Below are 24,926 nucleotides of genomic sequence, written 5' to 3'. Positions count from 1 at the left end.
ATAGTTCATCTCCAAGATTGTAATGTAATTCTTTAAAAACATAGTTAATTAAATTAGATACAACATTCTAGTTGAAGCTTAACCGGTCATAAATTGAGCAAGGTACTGCCAATTCCTGTTAGATTATACGAGGTTTCTGCTGATGTAATGGCAGATGAAAAAGGACCAATTTCCATGAAATTCATAAAGACATTGCTACATATAAACCATGATCTTGTTTACATATTGTCTACATATAAACCATGATTCACCTTGTTTGCAGGAGCATCCTGACACAACACAATACTTCAAAGTTCCTATTTAGCTAGTTTTGGAAGAACCATCCTGCTTTCTCACATCTGCAACTATCAGCTCCTGGTCAGTCCTTTATTAATTTACTTACGTTGGTCCTGATGGAGGATACATGTTTTTCCTGCAGTCCTCAGCAAACTGCAAAATAAAACAAAAGCCTTTTTGAGAACAAATATGTTTGTGGTTATTACATGCAAAATGTCTCCAGAGTACTTACTGTCTTTTCAGCTTGGTAGACAAAAACATACACACACAACAACAAGATTGAAGTTGCAATCCTATGAGCACATTTACCTGGGACTAAGTCCTATGGAACTCAGTGGGCCTTACTTAGGATTGGGCTACAAAACTATAGTATGCCTGGACCTCTCAGTTTACAGGTACCCTTAAGGTAAAGCTTTAAAATATATGACACACCACTATGAAGTGGATTGGATGTCAGAAATACAATTAAATGGGAACCTCCATTATGTGTGGACTCTGAGAACTCTGGTTAGTTCAGCCTTCCCCAAACCAGTGCCCTCCAGAGGTTTTGGATTTCAATCCCAATCAGTCCCAGCCAGTATGACCAATGGCCAGGAATCCTGGGAGTTGTAGTCCAAAACATGTAGAGGGTACCAGGTTGGAGAAGGCCAGTATAGTTTATGAAAATACCAGAATTGTAAACCATGGTTTCATCCTGGCTTGTTTTGACTATCCAGAGTTCCAAATTTGGATGTAACTGAGAACTCTGGTTAGTTTAAAGGCGGAAGCAGATGCTCCCAATTTCCTCCTCTAGCAGGTGCCATAGAGTTAAGTGCACAAACCAGATTCTCACTGCAGCTCATACATGTAACTCTAAAACTATGGCTTAAGCATTATACCCAAAGTGACACACCATACCACTACAAATGACGCTACAAATGCAAGATAACTAATGTCTCACCCACTTAATACAGCACTGTCACAGCAGTACTCCTTTCCATACATCACTAAAACACTGATTTAAGCATGATATTTATCCAAAAGTAACTCAGTAGAAATGTTTATTAAGAATTCAAGAAAGAATTCAAGAAAGATTTCACATTTTTATGTCAAAATGCCCATTTCTAAAAATATATTTAAAAGATCTGCATATTAAACCTTTAAAAGGTCTGCACACTGTAAATTTAGTTTACAGTTTTCCAAGAATGGCCACAGCTCGTGAACATGGAATTTTTGTGATTAAACCAACGTATGAGTGGTAAGCGAACAGTTCATCATGAAATACAGCCACCCGCCTGCCTTTTACCAGCAATTGTGTATACAGAGAATCCCCGCAACGTGGCAAAACAAATGAACAGAAACATACATGAATGAAAATATACAAGAAGCAAGGCAGCCTACTTTTTCTGCAATGAGATGCCGTTCGTGAGATGTGTTCACTCTGTATTAAAGTCTACAACCAGCTTTCCTGTACTATAAGCCAGTACTTATAGTACTGTACTTTCCTGTACTATAAGTCAATGGGTTCTGTCTGTAATTCAGACATTTCTCAAGACAGTATTGTTGATGGCCTTGTTCTTTTCTGCTTTGACCTTGAAATGAATCCTAAGCCGCCTGGTGAAAGGAACACTGGAGTGCGTCAAACAAGCTCACCTGGTGCCTACATCTCCAAAAGCGCAATCCTATGCATTGTGCTCCCAACAGATAACGCCAGGCACTGCTGTGGTGTATGGTCTGTGAAGGGTATTCTTGTATGGGTCCCCTGTGCAATTACTCACATGACTGGACACCTCTCTGTTGACCATTCACCACAGCAGACTTTTGGAGAACATTTGAACATGTTTATTAAGGGTAACAAATATAACTGGCCTTGAGGCTCACAAACACAGCACTGACTGAGGGAAGGAGAAGAACACAGAATATAAGTCCCACCCACTGAGTTATGGGAGGAGGAATGGCTACAGCCAATCTCCTTTTAACCCTTCACAGACCACACATCACATGGGCAGGAGGAAGATGGAGATTTTGCCTCCTGTTCTACTGCCTCCTAAAAAAAAGGAGTCAGCTATGTGGGCCTCTGAGCCCGTCTAGACCACTTATAGGTAGAGGGTGGGATGGGCGACAGAGAGGCCATAGGATCTTGCAGATCCTGGCCATTCTTCTCCCTTCTCTGCCCACTGGACTGCCCCCATTTGACCTCTATAACATCATCTAGGCCGCAGGTGCTGCCACAGTGCTTCTTGTGGTGGCTGTGAAGGGGTAGAGGAGGATCCAATGTCAGATTCCCCCTCCCAAGGTTGGAAAAGTGTCTATGGCCTCAGGAGGGAGAATTCAAAATTTACTATGGTCCTTAGGATGCTCTCCCAGGGAACATAGGATTGCTCTGTCAGTTATAGAGCTTTCCCTGGCACCTACTTTATTGTCTTTTTGGCACCCCATGAAGATATTTTTATTCTTCCTGGCTTTTTAGTCCTTCCGTTTAAAAAACTCAGTGCATTTTTTCCTCTTTGCACCACTGCTGGCTTTTACTAATACCTTGGTTTTTTACTTTGGTTTCAACTGTATACCTACTTTTCGGCCACCCTATATAATAAGTAATTAATTATTAAAACTCCAAGAATTGATACCTGAGCCCACTCATTTTTCTCTTCCCATGAAATTTATTTTGGATCATGTTTATTAGATTGCTGCTACATCTTGTAGAAGTGAATTCCATAGTTTAACTATGCGATGAGTGAAGTACTTCCTTTTATCTGTCCTGAATCTCCCACCAATCAGCTTCACGGGATGACCCCAAGTTCTAATATTAAGGGAGAGGGAGAAAAATGTCTCCCTATCCATTTTCTCCATACCATGCATGATTTTGTACACCTCTAGCATGTCTCCCCTTACTCGCCTCTTCCTGAATTTTGTCCCATGGACAAAACAGCTGTGTATGAAGTAAACTCATGAAGATTAGTGTTGTAGTTTCCATGTTTGCTGTAACTATTCAATGCAAAAACATCTATGTATGCAATGCTTTTAAGAGAAGGGAAACTAATGTTTTTGCTACTTTTAGTGAAATATTATTTAGAATCTTTCATACACACTAATCCATTTAATTGTTCTGGAATCTTTGAGTCTTCCAAGTAGAGTTTTTCTTAAGTTTTTGGTTATTCAACAGACAGAATAAGAATGAATTTGCAAGGGGATATAAAAACAGGAAGAGAGAATCGCCCAGCAAGCAGCAGGCAGATAAAGTAATATTTTAACTGTGTGAAAAGTTACCTGCTGTAAAAAATGAAATAAGGGTTACACACCTTAATGTAGGCAAGGTGCTTGAGTGGGTGGTTGCTGGCCAACTCCAGGCACTTTTGAATGAGACTGATTATCTAGATTCATTTCAATCAGGCCTCAGGCCTGTTTTTGGAATAGAAACTGCCATGGTCACCAAGGGGAGTGTAACCCTGTTTATTCTCTTGGACCTCTCAGCGGCTTTTGATACCATCGACCACACTATCCTTCTGGAAAGGCTATCTGGACTGGGAATTGGAGGTACTGCACTACAGTGGGCCATCCAAGTAGGAGTGGAATGATTCCAGAAGGTGGTGCTGGGGGATTTTTACTCTGTCCCTTGGCAGTTATGTCATGGAGTGCGACAGGGCTCTATTTTATCCCCCATGCTATTTAACATCTACATGGAACCGCTGGGGGTGGTTATCCAGAGATACAGACTGAGGTGTCATCAATATGCAGATGATACCCAGCTCTCTCTCTCTCTCTCTCTCTCTCACACACACACACATATCCATGTGAGGCAGTGGGCGTTCTGAACCAGTGCCTGGGAGCGGTAATGGACTGGATGAGGGCTGAGATTCAATCCAGACAAGATGGAAGTACTGTTACTGGGTGGTTTGTCTGTCCAGCTAAATAACGTTCAACCTGTTCTGGAGGGGGTTGTACTCCTCTGAAGGATCTGGTTCATACTTTGGGGTTGCTCTTGGATCCAGCATTGTCATTAGAAGCACAGGTGGGCTCAGTGGTATGGAGCACCTTTTCTCAGCTTATGCTGATATACCAACTATGCCCTTATCTGGACAGAGATAGCCTAGCTACAGGTATCCATTCTCTAATAACCTCTTGACTAGATCACTGCAATGCATTATACATGGGGCTACTTTTGAAAATGGTCCAGAAACTTCAGCTGGTCCAAAACAGGGCAATGAGGTTAACAGGGACTGGCCAACACGATCATATTAAGCCAGTGCTTTTCCATCTGTGCTGGCCACTAGTTCATTTCCGGGATTGACATGAAGTGCTGGTATTAACATTCTAAGCCCTAACCAACTTGGGGCCAGGTTACCTGAAGGATCGTCTCCTTCCATATATTCCTGCCTAGACCCCAAGACTTCAGCATTACTTCTCCAGGAGCTCCTACTAAGGGAAGTGAGGTTGGTTGCTACTAAGAAGAGGGCCTTTTCTGCTGTGGCACCCCAGCTGTGGAATGAACTTCACAGAGAGGCTCGCCTGGTGCCTACACTGTGCTCTTTTTGGTGTCAGAAGAAGACCTTTTTATTTTCCCAGGTATTTGAGTTTTTCAGTTTCTGTTTTAAGTCTGATATTGGGTCTTAAATCTTTGCACCACAGCTAGGCTCTATCTGGTTGTTATTTTTACTTTTATACTGTAGTTTTAAACTTTTAAATTTTTATATTGTATTCCATCATCTTGTATTTTATGTCTTTAATTGTTGTGAACTACCAAAAGAGCTTCTGCTATTGGGTGTTATAGAAATATAATAAATGAGATGATGCAAGGATGTGGGTACTAAACAGAGGCACAATTTCATATTTCAGGAGGGTGAAGAATGAAGCAGAGAAAGAAGCAGCGAAATTCAAAGACCCATTGCGGGATCAAGGGTCACTAGGAGACTCCCTGCCTCTCCCATTCAGTCACTTTTTTGGTATTAAGCTAAGGACTTGGACTGTGGACATGCATACTTAGAACATGGTCATCCAGTGGCTGCATTTGGATTATTGTATCTTAGCTTGATAAGGTGAAACTTGAATGGCTAGGCATGCAATTCCTTTGCTCATGGTTCATGTGAACCAGGAAACTATGGCTAATGTCTCTGGAGCAAGCCATGAAATAAAGCCAATGTTTGAAGTTGGTTATAATTAACTGAAGATTTCCTGACTTGTTTGTCTGTTCATGCAAAGGCAGGAGCAAAGGGGCTGCATGCGCACCCGCAAGGCTTGTTCATATTTCTGCTTATTAAACCAAGATATGATTGTCTGAACTGGCGGGACCACTGTGGATCATAAAACCAAAGCAAGTTTAATTCCCTTGCTCTCTAAACATGGAACAACTGTCATGGTATTATAAATAACTTGACAGCTTAATGGAAATGGGATTGACTGGGCCTGTACAAATGTCCCCAGGGTTGGGCGAGAGAATTATTTCTTAGGACAAACAAGAACTTTCATTTATCTCAAGATCAGTCAATTTTGTAATTAAACAGAGGGGCAGATTAGAGATATCCATGTGGTACACCTTTATTTTTTTTAAATGAAAATACAAGATACAGAAAAAAGGGAGGAAGTAAAAGGGAGGCTTCTTTGACAAAACAGTGGTAATGCAAGTGTAACATTTGCTGTAAGTTGCAGCAAAGTATATTAATAAACCACCTTGTATTATTCAGTATTAATTAAGACCACATTTGAACACCTAAGTTGTCATTGCTGTTCTGTCTGGATGGAAAACTGATTAACATAGGATTATGAACACAAACTGCAGTGCTCGGTATTTCTGCAAATTCTTTGTTCAAATAATACAGCAACGTAACTGCTCTGATAGGTTATAAGATCATGCAAAAAAAGATCTGAGCTCCTCAGAAGATGACCTTGAGAAATTGCTTAATCAACTTTGTTGTTTGAACAGAATAAGAAAAAAAAAAAAAAGGATCCTATATTGCTGAAGGACCTCCTTCAGCAAAGGAGATCATTACCTTGTCGTGGTGCTGGAGCTTGAGCACCTCAATGACGTCATGAGCTAAACCATGAAGGGACACCCAAGACACGAAAGTCATGGCAGAGAGGTCAGACTAAATACGATCCCTGGGGAAGGAAACGGCAACCTACCCCAGTATTCTTGCCATGAAAACTAGTACAACCAGAGAAATGTCGGTATACCATCGGAAGATGGGACTCCCAGGTCGGAAGATGGTCAAAATGCTACTGGGGAGGAACAGAGGATAAGTTCAACTAGCCCCAGATGTGATGACGCAGCTAGCTCAAAGCCGAAAGGACGGCTAGCGGCCGATGGTGCTGGTGGTGAACGACAAATCCGATGCTCTAAAGATCAACACACCATAGGAACCTGGAATGTAAGATCTATGAGCCAGGGCAAATTGGATGTGGTTATTGGGGAGATGTCAAGATTAAATATAGACATTTTGGGTGTCAGTGAACTGAAATGGACTGGAATGGGCCACTTCACATCAAATGACCACCAGATCTACTACTGTGGACAAGAGAACCACAGACGAAACGGAGCAGCCTTCATAATTAATAATGAAGTGGCTAAAGCAGTGCTTGGATACAATCCCAAAAATGACAGAATGATCTCAATTTGAATTCAGGGTAAGCCATTTAACATCACAGTGATCCAATATACGCCCCAACCACAGATGCTGAAGAAGCAGAAGTAGATCAGTTCTATGAGGATCTGCAGCACCTACTGGATAGTACGCCAAACAAATATGTTATTTCCATTACAGGAGACTGGAGTGCTGAGGTGGGTAGTCAAATGACACCTGGAATTACAGGCAAGCATGGGCTGGGAGAACAAAATGAAGCAGGACATAGGCTGACAGAATTTTGCCAAGACAACTCACTGTGCATAACAAACGCTCTCTTCCAACAACCTAAGAGACGACTTTATACATGGACTTCACCAGACGGTCGACACCGAAATCAGACTGGCTACATGCTTTGTAGCCAAAGGTGGAGGACATCTATGCAGTCGGTAAAAACAAGACCTGGAGCTGATTGTAGTTCAGATCACCAACGTCTTATTGCACAATTTAGAATCAGACTCAAGAGAATAGGGAAGACCCACAGATCAGTTAGATATGAGCTCACTAATATTCCTAATGAATATGCAGTGAGGTGAAGAATAGATTTAAAGGACTAGATTTAGTAGATAGGGTCCCGGAAGAACTATGGACAGAAGTTCGCAACATTGTTCAGGAGGCGGCAACAAAAAACGTCCCAAAGAAAAAGAAAACCAAGAAGGCAAGATGGCTGTCTACTGAGACACTGGAAGCAGCCCAAGAAAGAAGGAAAGCAAAAGGCAACAGTGATAGGGGGAGATATGCCCAATTAAATGCAAAATTCCAGAGGTTAGCCAGAAGAGATAAGGAATTATTTTTAAACAAGCAATGCACGGAAGCGGAAGAAGATAACAGAATAAGAAGGACAAGAGACCTCTTCCAGAAAATTAGAAACATTGGCGGTAAATTCCAGGCAAAAATGGGTATGATAAAAAACCAAGATAGCAAGGACCTAACAGAAGCAGAAGAGATCCAGAAAAGGTGGCAAGAATATACGGAAGATCTGTATAGGAAGGATAATATCGGGGATAGATTTGATGGTGTGGTCAGTGAGCTAGAGCCAGACATCCTGAAGAGTGAGGTCGAATGGGCCTTACGAAGCACTGCTAGTAACAAGGCAGCAGGAGACAATGGTATCCCAGCTGAACAGCTTAAAATCTTGCAAGATGATGCTGTCAAGGTGATGCATGCCATATGCCAGCAAATTTGGAAAAGACAAGAATGGCCAACACATTGGAAAAAATCAATTTATGATTTGGAAAACACAAGAATGGCCATACCAAAAAAGGGAAGCACCAAAGAATGTTCAAACTATCGAACAGTGGCACTTACTTCACATGCTACTTATACCTTACCCAGTAAGGTGATGCTCAAGATCTTGCAAGGTAGACTCCAGCAATTCATGGAACAAGAATTGCCAGATGTACAAGCTGGGTTTCGAAAAGGCAGAGGAACTAGAGAACAAATTGCCAATATCCGCTGGATAATGGAGAAAGCCAGGGAGTTTCAGAAAAACATCTATTTCTGTTTTATTGACTATTCTAAAGCCTTTGACTGTGTGGATCATAAGAAATTGTGGCAAGTTCTTGGTGGTATGGGGATACCAAGTCATCTTGTCTGCCTCCTGAGGAATCTGTATAACGACCAAGTAGCAACAGTAAGAACAGACCACGGAACAACGGACTGGTTTACGATTGGGAAAGGAGTATGGCAGGGCTGTATACTCTCACCCTACCTATTCAACCTGTACGCAGACCACATCATGCGACGTGCTGGGCTTGATGAAGCCAAGGCTGGAGTTAAAATCGCTGGAAGAAACATTACGAATCTCAGATATGCAGATGATACCACTTTGATGGCTGAAAGAGAGGAGGAGCTGAGGAACCTCATGATGAAGGTGAAAGAAGAAAGTGCAAAAGCTGAGTTGCAGTTAAACCTCAAAAAAACCAAGATTATGGCAACCAGCTTGATTGATCACTGGCAAATAGAGGGAGAAAACGTGGAGGCAGTGACAGACTTTGTCTGTCTAGGCGCAAAGATTACTGCAGATGCTGACTGCAGCCAGGAAATCAGAAGACGTTTACTTCTTGGGAGGACAGCAATGACAAATCTTGATAAAATAGTTAAGAGCAGAGACATCACACTGACAACAAAGGTCCACATAGTTAAAGCAATGGTATTCCCCATAGTAACCTATGGCTGCGAGAGCTGGACCATAAGGAAGGCTGAGCGAAGGAAGATAGATGCTTTTGAACTGTGGTGCTGGAGGAAAATTCTGAGAGTGCCTTGGACTGCAAGAAGATCAAACCAGGCCATACTCCAGGAAATAAAGCCAGACTGCTCACTTGAGGGAATGATCTTAAAGGCAAAACTGAATTACTTTGGCCACATCATGAGAAGACAGGATACCCTGGAGAAGATGCTGATGATAGGGAAAGTGGAAGGCAAAAGGAAGAGGGGCCGACCAAGGGCAAGGTGGATGGATGATATTCTGGAGGTAACAGACTCGACTTCGGGGGAGCTGGGGGTGGCGACGGCCAACAGGAAGCTCTGGTGTGGGCTGGTCCAAGAAGTCACGAAGAGTCGGAAGCGACTGACCGAATAAACAACAACAACTAAAACATGATTATAAATCATTAAAAACAGTAAAAGAAAACAGCAGCATAAACCAGCAAAACTATCTCAAGTGAGACCTGTGGCAAAATGTTGCATTGGGCAGCAGTGAGAGATTTTCCTACCCTTCCTTTGAGCCAGGAGGAGATCTCTGTCATTTGTGCGTGGGCTCAAAGAATTGTTACGAAACCCACTAGTTGCAAGATGACATTTAAAGGCTGGGCAGTAAGCAGACCAGGAGATTTGGGCAATTGGCCGGATGAATGTCATTTTCTGTTCAAAAGCGCGTCAGTTTCAATTCATAATGCCATCGGATGCGAATTGCGTTCTATGTACTTATGCTGGGTGTGTGTATTTTTGCCGCGCCCCCCCCCCATTTGAAAGATTGCTTTTGACATGCCTAAAGCTGGAAGTGTGTGTTCGCGGGGGGTGGGGGGGGATTTGAGAAAAGAGATCTGGTGTTTGAAAGCGGACGCGGGCACAGAAACTGAGAGAAGGGGCAGCTGCGGACTCATGCGTGGGGCTTCAGATCAGCGGAGCAGGGGGAGGGGCAATCTGTCTCCCCTTTCCCTGTAGTGTCTCCCTTCCCCGTGCGTGGAGGCGTTGGCAGCATGTGCTGCCCTCGCCGACACTACTTGGCTCCTGTTTGTCTCGCCCCCCCGCCCCGCACTGCAGATCGTTGGGGTTGTGGGGCGGGGGCATCCCGGTGATAATGAGTAGTATAGCTGGGAGGGAGGTGAAGTTAAAGACTCCTCCTAATCGCAGGGCTGCCGCTGAAGATCGCTGCTTTGGGACGAAGCTTTAACTTCTCCCGCATCGCAGCGATTCTTGAAGGAAAGAGAGTGCGCTAGAGTTACCCCGCGCACCCTTTTCCCCTGCTGCATTGAGCTCCCACCAGCTCACCGAAAAACTTTAAAAACTGGCGGGCTGGCGAGAGCCCAATATTCCAGGAAAAGAGGACGCTTGGGGAGGGCAGGCGGTTGTGCACACTTGCGCAAGACACCCCCCCAAAACACCTTGGGGGGGGTAAGCCTGCTTCACGTTACACCGAAGTAAACATGCCACCCCCAAGCATCTCCTCTCCTCTCCTACCGTGCCATGCCCTCTCTCAACTCCCCCCAGCCAACATCCTCCACCTCGGCGCCTTAGCCGGCAATAAGCTTCGTGCTCGAAACAGAGCATGATTATGTCAATGTCCTCCAAGGAGCGAAAATAAACATTTAAGAATGGAGAGGGCGCTCGGGATTCTCTCTGGTGTCCCCTCGTCATGATTGCTACCATATCCATCTACCCACCTCCTTCCATCCTGAGGCTGAGAAGGGATGAGGGAGAATGGCGGGGGATTTTTAGAAGTGTGTGAACGCCTTCCCGGGCGTTCTTACTTCAGTGGAAGAGAAGCACCCAAGTGGAGGACATTGACAAGAGGGGAATAGGGAAGGTTGGCTAAATAGCAGGCAGGCGGTTTTTCACGCCTGCGCAAGAGGGCAGTAATTAATAATAATTATTATTAAGGCCAAGATGGATGGATGATATTCTGGTGGTGACAGACTCGACCTTGGGGGAGCTGGGGGTGGCGACAGCCGACAGGAAGCTCTGGCATGGGCTGGTCCATGAAGTCACAAAGAGTCGGAAGCGACTGACCGAATAAACAACAACAAATATTCCAGCCTTCTCCAACCTGGTCTCCTCCAGATGTTTTGGACTACAAGTCCCAGTATTCCTGATTATTGACCATGCTGGCTGGGGCTGATGGGAGCTGAAGTACAGTTCATCCGGAGGACACCAGGTTGGGGAAGGTTGGAATATTCAGAGACAGGCAGAGAAGAATAAAACAACGGAACACAAGATCTTAAAGGAAATACATTGGGTTTGATCCAGATGTAGGCACATTCAACTGGGCTGGCAGAAACAGACTTCCCAACTCCTCCTCCTCCTCACAGGATTGGGGGATCCTGCTGAATGGGGCAGGTTGTGGTGCAAGGTAGTGGTGGAATGCCTGATAATTGGGCAGAGGCAGCTTCTGTGAAAGGTGCTCCTCTCATGGAAGGAGCCTCTGTCCGATTGTCAGAGATTTCTCCCTTCCCCTCTACACCATAGCCTACCCATTCAGTAAGGTCTCTCAACCTTCTGTGTAGCATCCTCCAGACCCTGGAGGCACTGTTGTGAGGAGGAGGGTCAGGGAAGCCAAGTTCCACCAACCCAGCTGCAGAAACATAAATCTGGACCCAACCCGGTATTTTTGCTATTTTAAGTCCTCAAGTGCTAGTGAAGATTACAAGCCAAACAACTCTTCAATGCTTTATGAGGCACAATGGCTAAAATAAGGTGCTTAAACTCATTTAGTCATCCAAGCAAGCACTGGTCACCCAGATAACTCCAGGTGCAGAACACAAGGAGAAAGATTAAAGCATCAGGACAGTTTAACGCCACCATCCAGTGCTCACAAAGGACACACCAAAGATATTTGTACACATGATTCCAGTAATGCCTTTGAAGCAACAGTATGTCACTTTGGAATGGTGTTAAAGCAAAAGAGCAAATGGAAGGGAGGCGTTTTAAAAATTAAACACAGATTTCCGTCACTCTAGAGTTAGGGCAAGCAACTTGTGGCCTTCAACCTATTTGGAATACAACTCCCATCATCCCTCATCACTGGGTAGGGCTGATGGGAATTACAGGCCAAAACATCTGGAGGACCACAAGTTGCCCACCCCTGTTCTAGATTCAGTTGACTGGCACAGAAAGCGCCCAATTTTAGAATAATCAGTGGAAATGCCTCATAGAGCTGCTCTCCAAGCCCTCCAGACATTTACACTTTCTGCCTCTACCAGGTGTGACCCAAGTACATGATTCATATAACTGATTTTGGATGACAAAATGTATACACAAGCCTAGTATACTCTTTCCTCCACGCATGCAGCAAACCTGACAGATGAGTTCTTCAGCACATGGCCTGATCTCACTTTTCTACAATGCTTTGGAAGTGGGTAGAGCCAGTGAATAAAAATGAAATGATGCAGTGAAATATGCTGCTACTCAGAATAGACAATGGGACAAACCAATAGTCTGAACTGGGATATGGCAGCTTCCTATCCAATACTATTTCACTGGCAACACGGCGGCACTGTCTCAATGCAACTTGAAAAGGATCCCCCTCGTCTCAAGGTGCCCCTCACAATTTGGCACTATAAACTCCTGGCAAATGATTAATTTTCTAGGGAAACTCTATGAGAAGCTTTTGATAGGTGAAAGGCAAGTACCAGCCCTCCAACTTGACTCCCCATCTAAGGCTCAGCAGAATTCCTTCTCTTCTCCAGTCCTCTGCCTGGCAATGTATCACATCCCAAGCACGCTCAGTTTACGCCATAGCTTCTATCGCCCCCGCCCCCACCCCCCACACGCTAGGGCTGAGCCCTCATGTGTGTAAATAAAACACAACGTTTCTGAGCATTTGAAGAATGGATTAACATTCTAGGAAGGTAAAAACGGGGGTGGGGGTGGAAGTCAGGGCTCAGATGTGTTTGCTGGAGCCCCTCTGATGTAGCACCCCTTCCCTCTGAATGGTGAAGCCCACATGCAACGGTACGGGAAACACATTCTGCACCAGCTCAGGAACACCCTCGCCTATTCTTATTCTATGCACGTTCCAGGGTTTAGCCCTGACACCGGAAACAGGTGGCCGGGCTGAGCCTCTCCCCACACCGACTCAACCTCAGTCTGTAGACATGTATTAGCCCCGGCACCTCAACGCTTAGAAAATAAACTCTGCCCGGGAGAGGGGAGGGCTGCCTTCCTCCAGCATGGTGTCCAAGCTGGGAAGGCTGGAGTAGGGCGCGGCTGTCCCGCCTCGTCTCGCTCCGCCCCGCTGAACTCACCCGGTCCCTGGCCAGCACGGCCCCCAGAAGAGCGGCCACAGCGACAAGCAACGGCCCGCGCAGCATTCTTGCCAGCCCCTGCCTCTCCCGGCCGCTGAACCCTCACTCTGAGTCGGGGAAAGAAGGCGGCGGCTTAATCATATGACTCCCCGCTCCCTCACGTGACCCGCCGCCGCTAGGACGTTACCAGTGTCAACCGAGGGGGAAGCGAAACTTGGTGCCGCGCTCGGCTGAAGGACGTACCATCCGGGCCAGAGCGAGGGGCGGGATGATGTGGGAGGATAAAGCTCATTATGGGTTCCTCCCTCTAGATCCTGCGGTTCCCGTTGTGCAGTTTCGGTGTTCTCTTTTTTGATATGTCTCTTTTTATTTTATTTTTAAAAAAGAAAAACAACAACACAACAACAGAGACAAAACCACAATGCACATACGCTAAAATATTTCTTAAGATTGCCAGATATCTACCTTTAGCTCCCCTAGTGTCGGTGTTTTCTCAGCCTTCCTGAGCAGTACGGAGATAGAGAAATAATGTTAAGATAAGAAGGGTCCAGTGGAGAGCTCTATTTATCTTGTTTTACGCATTTCTAACCCGCCTTTCCACCCAACTGGCCTGTAAGGAGAATTACAACAATAAGGATGCAATCCTGTGCATGTTCAGACAGAAAAAAAGTCCTACCATTCTCAGCAGCTGGCTGGGGAATGTTGGGCGCTGAATGATTTGTCTGTCTAAACGTGCACGCGCCTCAAGAATATCTGCTTACCTGGGAGTAAGCCCCATTGAACTCATTCGCTTACACTTTTTACACTTAGGAAACAATCCAGGTTACACTTTGGAAACACTTTTTTGAAGTTAGAAAACAATCCAAGTTAAACCCTGTAACGCCTTTTTTTTTTTTTTTAAGCAAATATATTAAAGCTGTGCAAGTTAAAGCAAAGAAAAGTACAGCAAAAATATTAAAATACGTTTTAATCTGTACAGGGGTCTGGAATGAAAAGTGATTGAAAGGTTTACTCTCCAGGCTCAAACAAGAAGCATATTTCGCCTAGAGAAGATAATGGCTGTTTTCAAAGGATGCCACAAAAGAAGAAAGAGATAAATTAAATACTGAAACTTAAAATATAGAAGAAGAATATAGACAGAAACAGAAGGGAGTAATGTAAAAATTGTGGGTATCTTCTAGCTTGTCTACATGCTACAGTTGCTATATGGAAACAGCCTCCATATGGCAATTGCTCTACAGGGTTGCGCTCAGTGGTGTAGTGGAGGCGGGTCTTGTCGGGATGCTGCCTGGGCACTTTTTCATTAGCAGGGACTCTGGTGTCATCTGCTACCCCCCTCAGAATTCCCTGTTCCCTCTGAGCTTAGCTGCGATCCTCACTGGAGCTGGGGGGGAATGAATTTTCCAAGCAATTATATATTGTTCAATGTTGGAATGCAAAGTATTTGGGATGACTTGGTCTGGAATGGACAAGTAAGACCTATTTGCTTTACCAAAGACGTGCTCTTGGTGGAGATGAAAACTCCTAGAACTGGTTTGTTGATATGGATTGACACAGCTGCCTGAAATGTTTGGACTGCCCTTGGAGACTGTCACAGTGAGCTCCTGCATTTCCAAATTTACCACTACACCAGTGTGTGTGTGTGTGTGTGTGTGCAGTTCAATCCTGCTCGGTCTGTTTCTGTTGGAGGGGGCAGGGGGAGATATAATGAAGGAGCTTAGGGAAGGCTAATGGGTAATGTTGGGTCACTAAGGGAGTGTGCAAGGGTTTACATGAGAAGGGATCTGTCAATGAGGGCTGAGTTGAGAGGGTGAAGCTTCCATAGGATATCATATTTTGAAAACCTAAAATGTTTGTGAGTGAGTTGGTGAAAATGATTTTAACACCCTTGCATTTGTTCTCAGATGTCCAGTTGAAATACCACTGCCTTACTCTCAACTGCACTGTTTTTGGATCTCAGTTGAAGGCTGTATATCTTACAAGGATGTATAATCTTAGAAGGGGGCGTGGCTGTGAGGTGGTGTGGCTGTGACTATCACAAAGGGAACCTGCACTTCTGAATTTGCCACTACACTACTGGGTGGCACTTACACATTAACTGGATGCCAAGTTAATCTGTACTTGCTAGGCCCAAGAAATCACCCACTGAGCAAACATCAGAGCAGCTACAATACACTAAAATGAATGGCAGCAACAGAAAAGCCCAGCTCTGTGCAAGCTGCTTATAACTTTTGGTGAACTGAAGTGACAGCCAGAAGTGAGACCTTGGCACCTGGATGGGAAAACATATACGAGGCTGAGAAGATAATTATCAGGCAGCATAGCAAATGCTGAAACTAGGGATGGCAGAGAATTCCACCACGGATCTCGGTGAAGCCGAATGCCAGTGCCGCCGCCCACATTTCCAGTCTAGTTAAAAAAAAAACCACGACGTGATAGGCTACGTAAATATTTACGTAGCTTATCATGGCTGGGTGGGTTTAATAAAACAAAAACAAACCATGTACGCAAATGGTGGCGGCTATGGCTGCCGCCATTTGCGTTCCTTATTTTTGGCTGTCTTAGTCTACATAAATATTTATGTAGACTCTGACGGCGAAAATAAAGGGGAACGCAAACAGCGTAGCGGGCGCTATTTGCATCCCTTTTTGATTCACCGTTTTAGCCTACGTAAATCTTTACGTAGGCTAAAACGGCGAATCAAAAAGGGACGCAAATAGCGCCCGCTACGCTATTTGCGTTCCCCTTTATTTTTGCTGTCATAGTCTATGTAAATATTTACATAGATTCAGATGGCCAAAAATAAGGAACGCAAATGGCGGCGGCCATAGCCGCCGCCATTTGCGTATGTGGTTTTTTGGTTTTTGTTCCCCCCGAGCCCTCCGCGGCCGGAAATCCGGCTGCGGACGGTTCTGGGCTGGGCTGGGCCTGGCCGGCTGCTCTGTGGAGCTGCCGCGGAGCACAGCCGGCCATAAGGATTCCGGGGGGGAGGAACGGATCGCCTCCCCCCCCCGTCGAGGATTCCAGGGGGAAGGACGGAACGCCTCCCCCCCCATCAACATAATCCACGAAAGGTAAGTCACTTTCGTACATCCCTAGCTGAAACTATAACATTAATTGGGTTGTTTTGAAAAGATGCTGCTATGAAATGTGTCTATGTGACCTGCACGACAGTAGAAGGCAGGCAATGGCAAATTGCAAAGGCACCAGGTATTGCCCTTTCCCCTGGAAATTTTTTGGCATGATTTCATGTGGGAATGTTTTAATGTCCTCTTCTGAGTCCAGTTCCAAAGTGATGAATTGTTTGATCCCATATCTGAACATTATAAGGAGGGACATATACATTGTGCTTGGGTTTTTCACCTTCACCTTTTCCCTCCTTTTGATTTTGGTAAAACTCAGACTCGCTAGCTATTGTTTTGTTTTTCCTTTCTTCTCTCTCCTTCTTTCATTTTTTTTTTCTGGCTGTACTAGAGATAGAGAGATCTGTGGACCTGTTGACCCATTGCACTGGATGGGTAACTATGCCTTTCTCTTAAACATAATGTTAAAACTCTATGGAGTTAGCACCTCTAGGAAACTAGGATGTGTTTAACTAGGTGTTCTGGAGAAAGTATTAGGAGGATGTAATGTAGGGCCTAAAAGATGATGCTGTTAAAGTGCTGCACTCAATATGCCCACAAATTTGGAACACTCAACAATGGCCACAAGACTGGAAAAGGTCAGTTTACATTCCAATTCCAAAGAAGGGCAATGACAAAGAGTGTTCAAACTACCGTACAATTGTGCTCATTTCACATGCCAGCAAGGTTATGCTCAAAATCCTACAAGCTAGGCTTCAGCAGCATGTGTACCAAGAATTACCGGAAGTACAAGCTGGTTTCCGAAGAGGCAGAGGAACTAGAGATTAAATCGCCAGCATTCGCTGGATCATGGAGAAAGCAAGAGAATTCCAGAAAAACGTCTATTTCTGCTTCATTGACTACACTAAAGCCTTTGATTGTGTGGATCACAACAAACTGTGGCAAATTCTTAAAGAGATGGGAGTACCAGACCACCTTACCTGTCTCCTGAGAAACCTGTACGAGGGTCAAGAAGCAACAGTAAGAACTGGACATGGAACAACCAACTGGTTCAAAATTGGGAAAGGAGTACGACAAGGCTGTATATTGTCGCCCTGCTTATTTAATTTATATGCAGAGTACATCATGAGAAACACCAGGTTGGATGAATCACAGGTTGAAATTAAGATTGCTGGGAGAATTATCAACAACCTCCGATATGCAGATGATACCACCCTAATGGCAGAAAGCGAAGAGGATCTAAAGAGCCTCTTGTTGAGGGTGAAAGTGGAGAGTGCAAAAGCTGGTTTGAAACTCAACATTAAAAAAACTAAGATCATGGCATCTGGCCCCATCACTTCCTGGCATATAGAAGGGGAAGAAATGGAAGCAGTGACAGATTTTATTTTCTTGGGCTCCAAGATCACCACAGACGGTGACTGTAGCCATGAAATTAAATGACGCTTGCTCCTTGGGAGGGAAGCTATGGCACACCTAGACAGCATAGTAAGAAGCAGAGACATCACCTTGCCGACAAAGGTTCGTATAATCAAAGCTATGGTTTTCCCAGTAGCAATGTATGGCTGTGAGAGCTGGACTATAAGGAAGGCTGAGCGCCCAAGAATTGATGCTTTCGAACTGTGGTGCTGGAGAAGACTCTTACGAGTCCCCTGGACTGCAAGGAGGTCAAATCAGTCCATCCTAAAGGAAATCAACCCTGAGTGCTCATTGGAAGGACAGATAGCTGAAGCTCAAATATTTTGGCCACCTAATGCGAAGAGAAAAGTCACTGGAAAGGACCCTGATGCTGGGAAAGATTGAAGGCAAAAGGAGAAGGGGACGGCAGAGGATGAGATGGCTAGATAGCATTACTGATGCAATGAATATGAACTTGAGCACGCTACAGGAGAGAGTGGAGGACAGGAAGGCCTGGCGTGCTATGGTCCATGGGGTCACGAAGAGTCAGACACAACTGAACGACTGAACAACAACAACAATGTAGGGCCTAGTAATATACATATATCAGATTCCTTTATTAGCAGTTACCTTTTCAATAATCCTTATTCAGATTTCTCTTCTGTATTTGTCATAGCACCTTTCAGACAATGCTTTTCAATAGAATCTATTCACACATGCAGCTGCCAGTTATCAAGCATATTTTGATCAAGTATAGAGAAAACAAGTGATGTGTGAGCACTTGTGAACCAGCCCATGAAAACTGTCCCATCCAGCTTCTGTAACACATAGTGTCTTGTCATTTTGAGTCTTGATGCAACGTCTGGACATTCCTGGTGGAAGCTGACTCTCCATGCAACCAAGACAATCTGTTTTTCATGTTCTGTGCCCTGGAGCAGTTGCCATACAGAGATTGTTTCAAGTTGGCAGTTGTTAACATGTTGTACATCTGCCCAGAGGAGTTAGGAAAGAACAGGAATGTGGAAAGTTAGAAGAAAGTCCTGCCCTGAAAAGCGGCCCCCAAATATTTTAAATAAATAAAGAATCAGGCCTACATACTGAATATGAGATTACATATTCCTATGTAACTTCATTGTCAAGAGGCTCCTGAAGGGGGAAAAAGAGCATTACATTCTCCTGTACTTAAAAGTGTTAACAGTGAAGAAGTAAGACAACACCTGCTGAATAGTTCCTACAGAAATATCTAACACTGTACACTTAGGTTATGTTAATGTAGAATTAATCCTTCTAATACTTCAGTGGTGAAACTCATGTTTTGGGAAATGCTAGTTTAAATTTTTAGGAATGGGGGACCTGGACCACAGTCTTGGTGTGCATTCTATATTGCTGCATGGGTTGTGATGCAATATTTTGAACTGTGAGAAACTGTATATATGTAAATAAGAGAGATGTATAAATAGAATGATTAACTGGGGCAATCCTTTAGGCTACAAGCCAAGTTATTTATATTTGCTGCTCAAAGAGCCCTAAGAGATCAGAAGAATGATTATATAATTTGTTTTTCATTTTGACTCTGAGCCAAAATGGGAGAGTTGGAGTGCTTGGTTTTAAAGGAGAACCTGGATATAGTGGGCATTACAGAAACCTGGTAGAATGGAGAGAACCAGTGGGATACGGTTATCTCCGGATATAAACCCTATAGGCAGGACAGGGAAGGGCCTACTAGGGGAGGTGTTGCTGTGTACTTCAAAGAGTGCATAGTGTCAAGCAGACTAGAACACCTAAAAGGGGTAGACTCTTCCACAGAAGCACTGTGGGTGACAATGCCAGGCTCCAGAACTAATTTAGTGCTAGGCATGTGCTATTGTCTCCCAGACCAGTATGCTCAGGGTGACCTTGAGATGGGAAACAAAATTAGGGAGGCCTCCAAACAAGGAAGTGTTGTAATAATTGTTGTTGTTCAGTCGTTCAGTCGTGTCCGACCCTTCGTGACCCCATGGACCATAGCATTCCAGGCCTTCCTGTCCTGTGCTCTCTCCCGGAGCATGCTCAAGTTCAAATTCATTGCATCGGTGATGCTATCTAGCCATCTCATCCTCTGCCGTCCCCTTCTCCTTTTGCCTTCAGTCTTTCCCAGCATCAAGGTCTTTTCCAGAGAGTTTTCTCTTCGCATTAGGTGGCCAAAATATTTGAGCTTCAGCTTCAGTATCTGTCCTTCCAATGAGCACTCAGGGTTGATTTCCTTTAGGATGGACTGATTGGAACTCCTTGCAGTCCAGGGGACTCGTAAGAGTCTTCTCCAGCACCACAGTTCGAAGGCATCAATTCTTCGGCGCTCAGCCTTCCTGATAGTCCAGCTCTCACAGCCATACGTTACTACTGGGAAAACCATAGCTTTGACTATACGGACCTTTGTCGGCAAGGTGATGTCTCTGCTTCTTACTATGCTGTCTATGTTTGCCATAGCTTTCCTCCCAGTTGTAATAATAGGTGACTTCAATTATCCCCACATTGACTGGATAAATGCATATTCCAGTCACAACAAAGAGGTTAAATTTCTCGATGCCCTAAATGACTGTGTAGAACAGTTGGTCATGGAACTGACCAGAGGGAAGGTGACCCTGGATTTAATCCTAAGTGGTGTCGTCCAGGTCCTAGTATGAGATGTAAATATATTATTATTATTTATTACATTTCTATACTGCCCCATAGCCGAAGCTCTCTGGGTGGTTTAAAAAGGTTAAAAACATTAAAAATACAATATGCAAAATTTCAAAACATAAAAGACAGACAGTATACACAGAGACAACATATATCTAATGTTGAACCATGTTGTTGTTGAACCAGTTGGAAACAGTGACCACAGTGCTATCAGATTTAGGGCGCAATCCTATTCAGATAGGCGGCTGCCTCCGAACTTGGAGGTGACCACCTATCCAATGCAGGGCAGGAGAAGCACAGAGGGGATCATTCCCTCTGCGCTTCTCCTGTCCTGCATTTTTGGCTAGACAGCCGATTGCGGCTGTCTAGCTGCAGGAGGGCTGAGCGGGGGAGGAAGCTGCTGTACATCACAGCCTGAAATGTGCCAAATCAGAGACAGCTGGGGGGACTGCAGTCTGGCTGCCTCTCCTCCAGGGCTTTTGAACAGCCCTCAGAACTGGGAAAGGTTTTGATAAGGGTGGGACCTAATCCATGGGGCAAGTACGCACTTGGTGAGATCTACTGGAGCTCTATGAGGAGTTATGAGAAACAAAGAAAAGAGCATGGGTGCAAAGGGTTGATTTGAAAGCCTGAATCTACGTGGTATCGAACAGCTTCGGAAACTAAGGAGCGTGCAGTGAAAAAGGAAAATATAGTGGGCATTTCCAGCAATTGCTGGAAAATGAGCAGTTAAAAGCTCAAATTACTAACCAGCAACATTCGAAAAAGTGGTATACCGGTGCCAATCACAAATGGAGCCATATATGGATGTTTGGTCTGCTTTCACAGAAATTTATGTATAATGTTTTTTTTATTTTTAAGAATATTGTAATAATTGAAACTGAAACCTTTAAAGCATGTAGCTATATTAGTGATTTTTTATTTTTTTAAATGTTCTGTTCTTCCTGTTTGCTGTTGTTATTGAAACTCACAATAAAAGATTGATTAAAAAAACAGGCAGCAATGCAAGCCTATATATGCGGCATAAACTGCAGACATTACTCCAAGGTTTCCATGAACTCAAATTGGAAGCTGGGAGCCTGGAGACTTTGGCAAAACAAGTTTCAGTCATTCAGGGATTGGTCCAGGCACTTACTATAAAAACTCAAAATACACCAGACCGACAATGTGTGGTGCATGAAAAAGAGATTGCTAGCCTGAAGTACCAGTTGGCTGTACATGCAGTTCAGGTGGCGAGTCTCTCGGTAAATAGAACTGAGAGTCCTTGCACAGGGTTTGACACATCCTTGTGTAACAATCTCCCATATTGGGATGAACCATGTCGTAATCCAGTTGCGGCTCTTGTAAAAACAAGGTTGTACGACTGAAGAAAGAGTCGGGGGAAGAGAAGAGATCCAATGGGTCCAGATTCAGCATATTAAGGCCACCGTGGAGACCCCGCTGAGCCCCATGGACACCACAGTGCTGGCTTGCAAGCTTGGCCCATTTAAGGTAAAGCAGCCCCTTGGATGAGAGCCTTGTGTGGTGCAGAATGGTAGGCAGCAGTAATGCAACCGAAACTCTCCCCACGACCTGAGTTCGATCCCAGCGGAATCTGGTTTTCAGGTAGCTGGCTTAGGTAGACTCATCCTTCCGTGGTCGGTAAAATGAGTACCCAGCTTGCTGGGGGAAAGGTAGTTAGGACTGGGGAAGGCAATGGCAAACCACCCCACTGTACAGTCTGCCAGGAAAACGCCGAGGAAAAATGGCGTCCCTCTAGGGGTCAGTAATGACTTGGTGCATGCACAAGAGGAACCTTTCTTCTTTCTTTTTTTAGCCCCTTGGATGGCCACCTTTTGGAAGTAAATTCAAGCCCACAATTAAAATCAACAGGATGTTGAATGGTTGTTGGTAGCCTCAAACCCAGAGCTAGCCTCTACCCTAAAGAATGCAGTCCAGGATTTGGCTGGAAATGGACTTTGAGTAGGATGGGCCACAGCCAAGGAATTAATGCCTGCTCGAGATAAAAGACATGTTATTTATTTATTCATTACATTTCTATACCACCCCAACAGTCAAAGCTCTCTGGGTGATTTACAAAGATTAAAATTTAAAAATGTAATATACAGATTTTAAACGCCAATTCCATAAAAAACACACGAACAGAACAATATACAAGAACATATATCTAAAACAACTTAACAAGCAATCTCAAAGCAGACAACCATAACCGTACGCCATTCCGCCATTCGATTAATCATCTCATTTATTTAGATCAAGCAAGTGGACAATCTGTGTGGGACCATGTCCTCCAGCATCTTGGATCATATCAGGCTCAGGACGACAGTAATTGGGGCTTAAATCAACTGCCGTGGACTCCTATGCAGTGGAGAGAGAAGTTAGGAATCTAGCTGGCCAACTGGGAGGTGTTGCAAAGGTTTTGAACATCATCTGGTTCTATGGAGAGCCAGTGAGATGGCCTGGAGTGGCTCTGTTGCAGATGAAGGGGCCCATTCTTGCAGCTTTCCTAAAATTGGATGGGTTGAGCTTACTAGTGAGACCTGGGCACCGCTGCAGGAATTGTGGCTTTCCTACTGTTTATTATTTCATTTAATTTGATTATAGCCCTTGAGCACCCGCCTTCAAGATAAAACCAGGAATGTGGCAAGTGTGTATTTACAACTGGGTCATACACAGAGATGCGTGGGAAGTGCAGGTCCCTAATGACACCACCAAACGGTATGTCCTAGATTCCTCTTCAAGATATCAAAATGTCTGGATTGCAGAGGGCAACTCCTGGCAGTTGCGGCCCACAGAACCTCCTCAAATAGTTTGTTCTCAAAAGATGATTCCAGGCCAGTTCTATGAGTTGGTACACCACATATGCTGGGAGGGGGACAGCTTCTAGGTACACGCTCATGAGTGCTCCTCTGTTCTCCATTGCTTCTCCATGTCTTTGGAGGAGTACTTACCCCAGATCTCCCTGGATATAGTGTTACAATCTAAAATGAAAAAAAAAATACTGTTCACTGGCCAGTTATTGTACATCTGGCTTGGAATGTTGTTGTTGTTCAGTCGTTAAGTTGTGTCTGACTCTTCTTGACCTCATGGACCATAGCACGCCAGGCCTTCCTGTCCTCCGTTCTCTCCCGGAGTGTGCTCAAGTTCATATTTATTGCATTGGTGATGCTATCTAGCCATCTCATCCTCTGCCATCCCCTTCTCCTTCTGCCTTCAATCTTTCCCAGCATCAGTGACTTTTCCAATGACTTTTCTCTTCACATTTGGTGGCCAAAATATTTGAGCTTCAGCTTCAGTATCTGTCCTTCCAATGAGCAGGCAGGGTTGATTTGGAGAAGACTCGTAAGAGTCCCCTTGTCTGCAAGGAAGTCATATCAGTCCATCCTAAAGGAAATCAACCCTGACTGGTCATTGGAAGGACAGATACTGAAGCTGAAGCTCAAATATTTTGGCCACCTAATGCGAAGAGAAAAGTCACTGGAAAAGACCCTGATGCTGGGAAAGATTGAAGGCAAAAGGAGAAGGGGACGGCGGAGGATGAGGTGGCTAGATAGCATCACCGATGCAATGAATATGGACTTGAGCACACTCCGGGAGAGAGCGCAGGACAGGAAGGCCTGGCGTGCTATGGTACACGGGGCCACGAAGAGTCGGACACAACTGAATGACTGAACAACAACACTTTGCTTTTTGATTAGATCTATGTTAAATCCTGCATGTAGGGATCTATCTGAATTCTCTCTGTTTCCTTGCAGTTATTTTCCGAGGGCTTTAAGAACTGCTAATCATGCTTAGGTTCATGAGAGTGTGAGTGTGTCTGGTTTCATTCCTTCAGCGTCAGGCTGAGGACCAGGGTATGTGTGTGTGTGCTTGAATATATCAATTGAGCCCCAAGACAGAAGGAAGAATTTGACAGAAACTGAGATGAGAGCGGCTCTTTGACGCATACAGGGATTACTGTCACACACAAAAAGATACATTCTTCCAGCCAGGCCTGTCCTTGGAGGTAACAGGAGGTGCCAGAGGCTACAAACTGCAAGAAAGAGTCCAGCTGGGTGCAATCCAGGCGTCTGTGTGAGGAGCCCAAGTGGAAGATGTAAAGGTGATGGTCCAAGAAGATCTGAAGGTATGAAACCCCAGAACAAAGATGGCAAGTCAGAGAAAACAACAGAACCTTTGGATCATGTGCACACATCAGAACTCCAATCCATCCCTATGTTACACCCTGGCCTGGCCAACTTTGGGTTGAATGTGTGTAAGTAAGAATGAGTAGTTAAGTGTTGCCACTGCATTTCCCTTTTTTGGTTGTGGGCAGCATCCCACTCCATCTGCTGTCTTGGTAAATAAAGCTTTAAAACCTTGGTGTGCTCCTTCAACTCAGGGCATCTGCTTCTATACATTCCTGGGAATTTTGGGATGATCACCTGAGATTCCGTCTCTAAATTGGTAAAGTC

The 24,926-nt window shown here is 44.5% G+C and overlaps 1 protein-coding gene across 1 annotated transcript in view; it reads right to left on the bottom strand.

Moving 5' to 3' along the window:
• ASAH1 (N-acylsphingosine amidohydrolase 1) overlaps nucleotides 1-13,447 on the bottom strand; it is a 36,328-nt gene extending 22,881 nt beyond the window's left edge. The window contains exons 1-2 of the mRNA XM_084856660.1: nucleotides 13,334-13,447; nucleotides 383-429 (exon numbers count right to left, since the gene is read on the bottom strand). Coding sequence (XP_084712786.1) covers nucleotides 383-429; nucleotides 13,334-13,399 — 113 coding nt within the window. The 5' untranslated portion in view covers nucleotides 13,400-13,447. The remainder of the gene's footprint in view (nucleotides 1-382; nucleotides 430-13,333) is intronic.
• Nucleotides 13,448-24,926: the final 11,479 nt, after the last annotated feature.

The sequence above is a fragment of the Heloderma suspectum genome, chromosome 5 (assembly GCF_057233095.1).
Source record: "Heloderma suspectum isolate Gila_16-S chromosome 5, 16-S_ref, whole genome shotgun sequence".
NCBI classification, from domain to species: Eukaryota; Metazoa; Chordata; class Lepidosauria; order Squamata; family Helodermatidae; genus Heloderma; species Heloderma suspectum.
The sequence above is the reverse complement of the archived record's forward strand: the minus strand, read 5'-3'. Positions and strand labels throughout refer to the sequence as shown.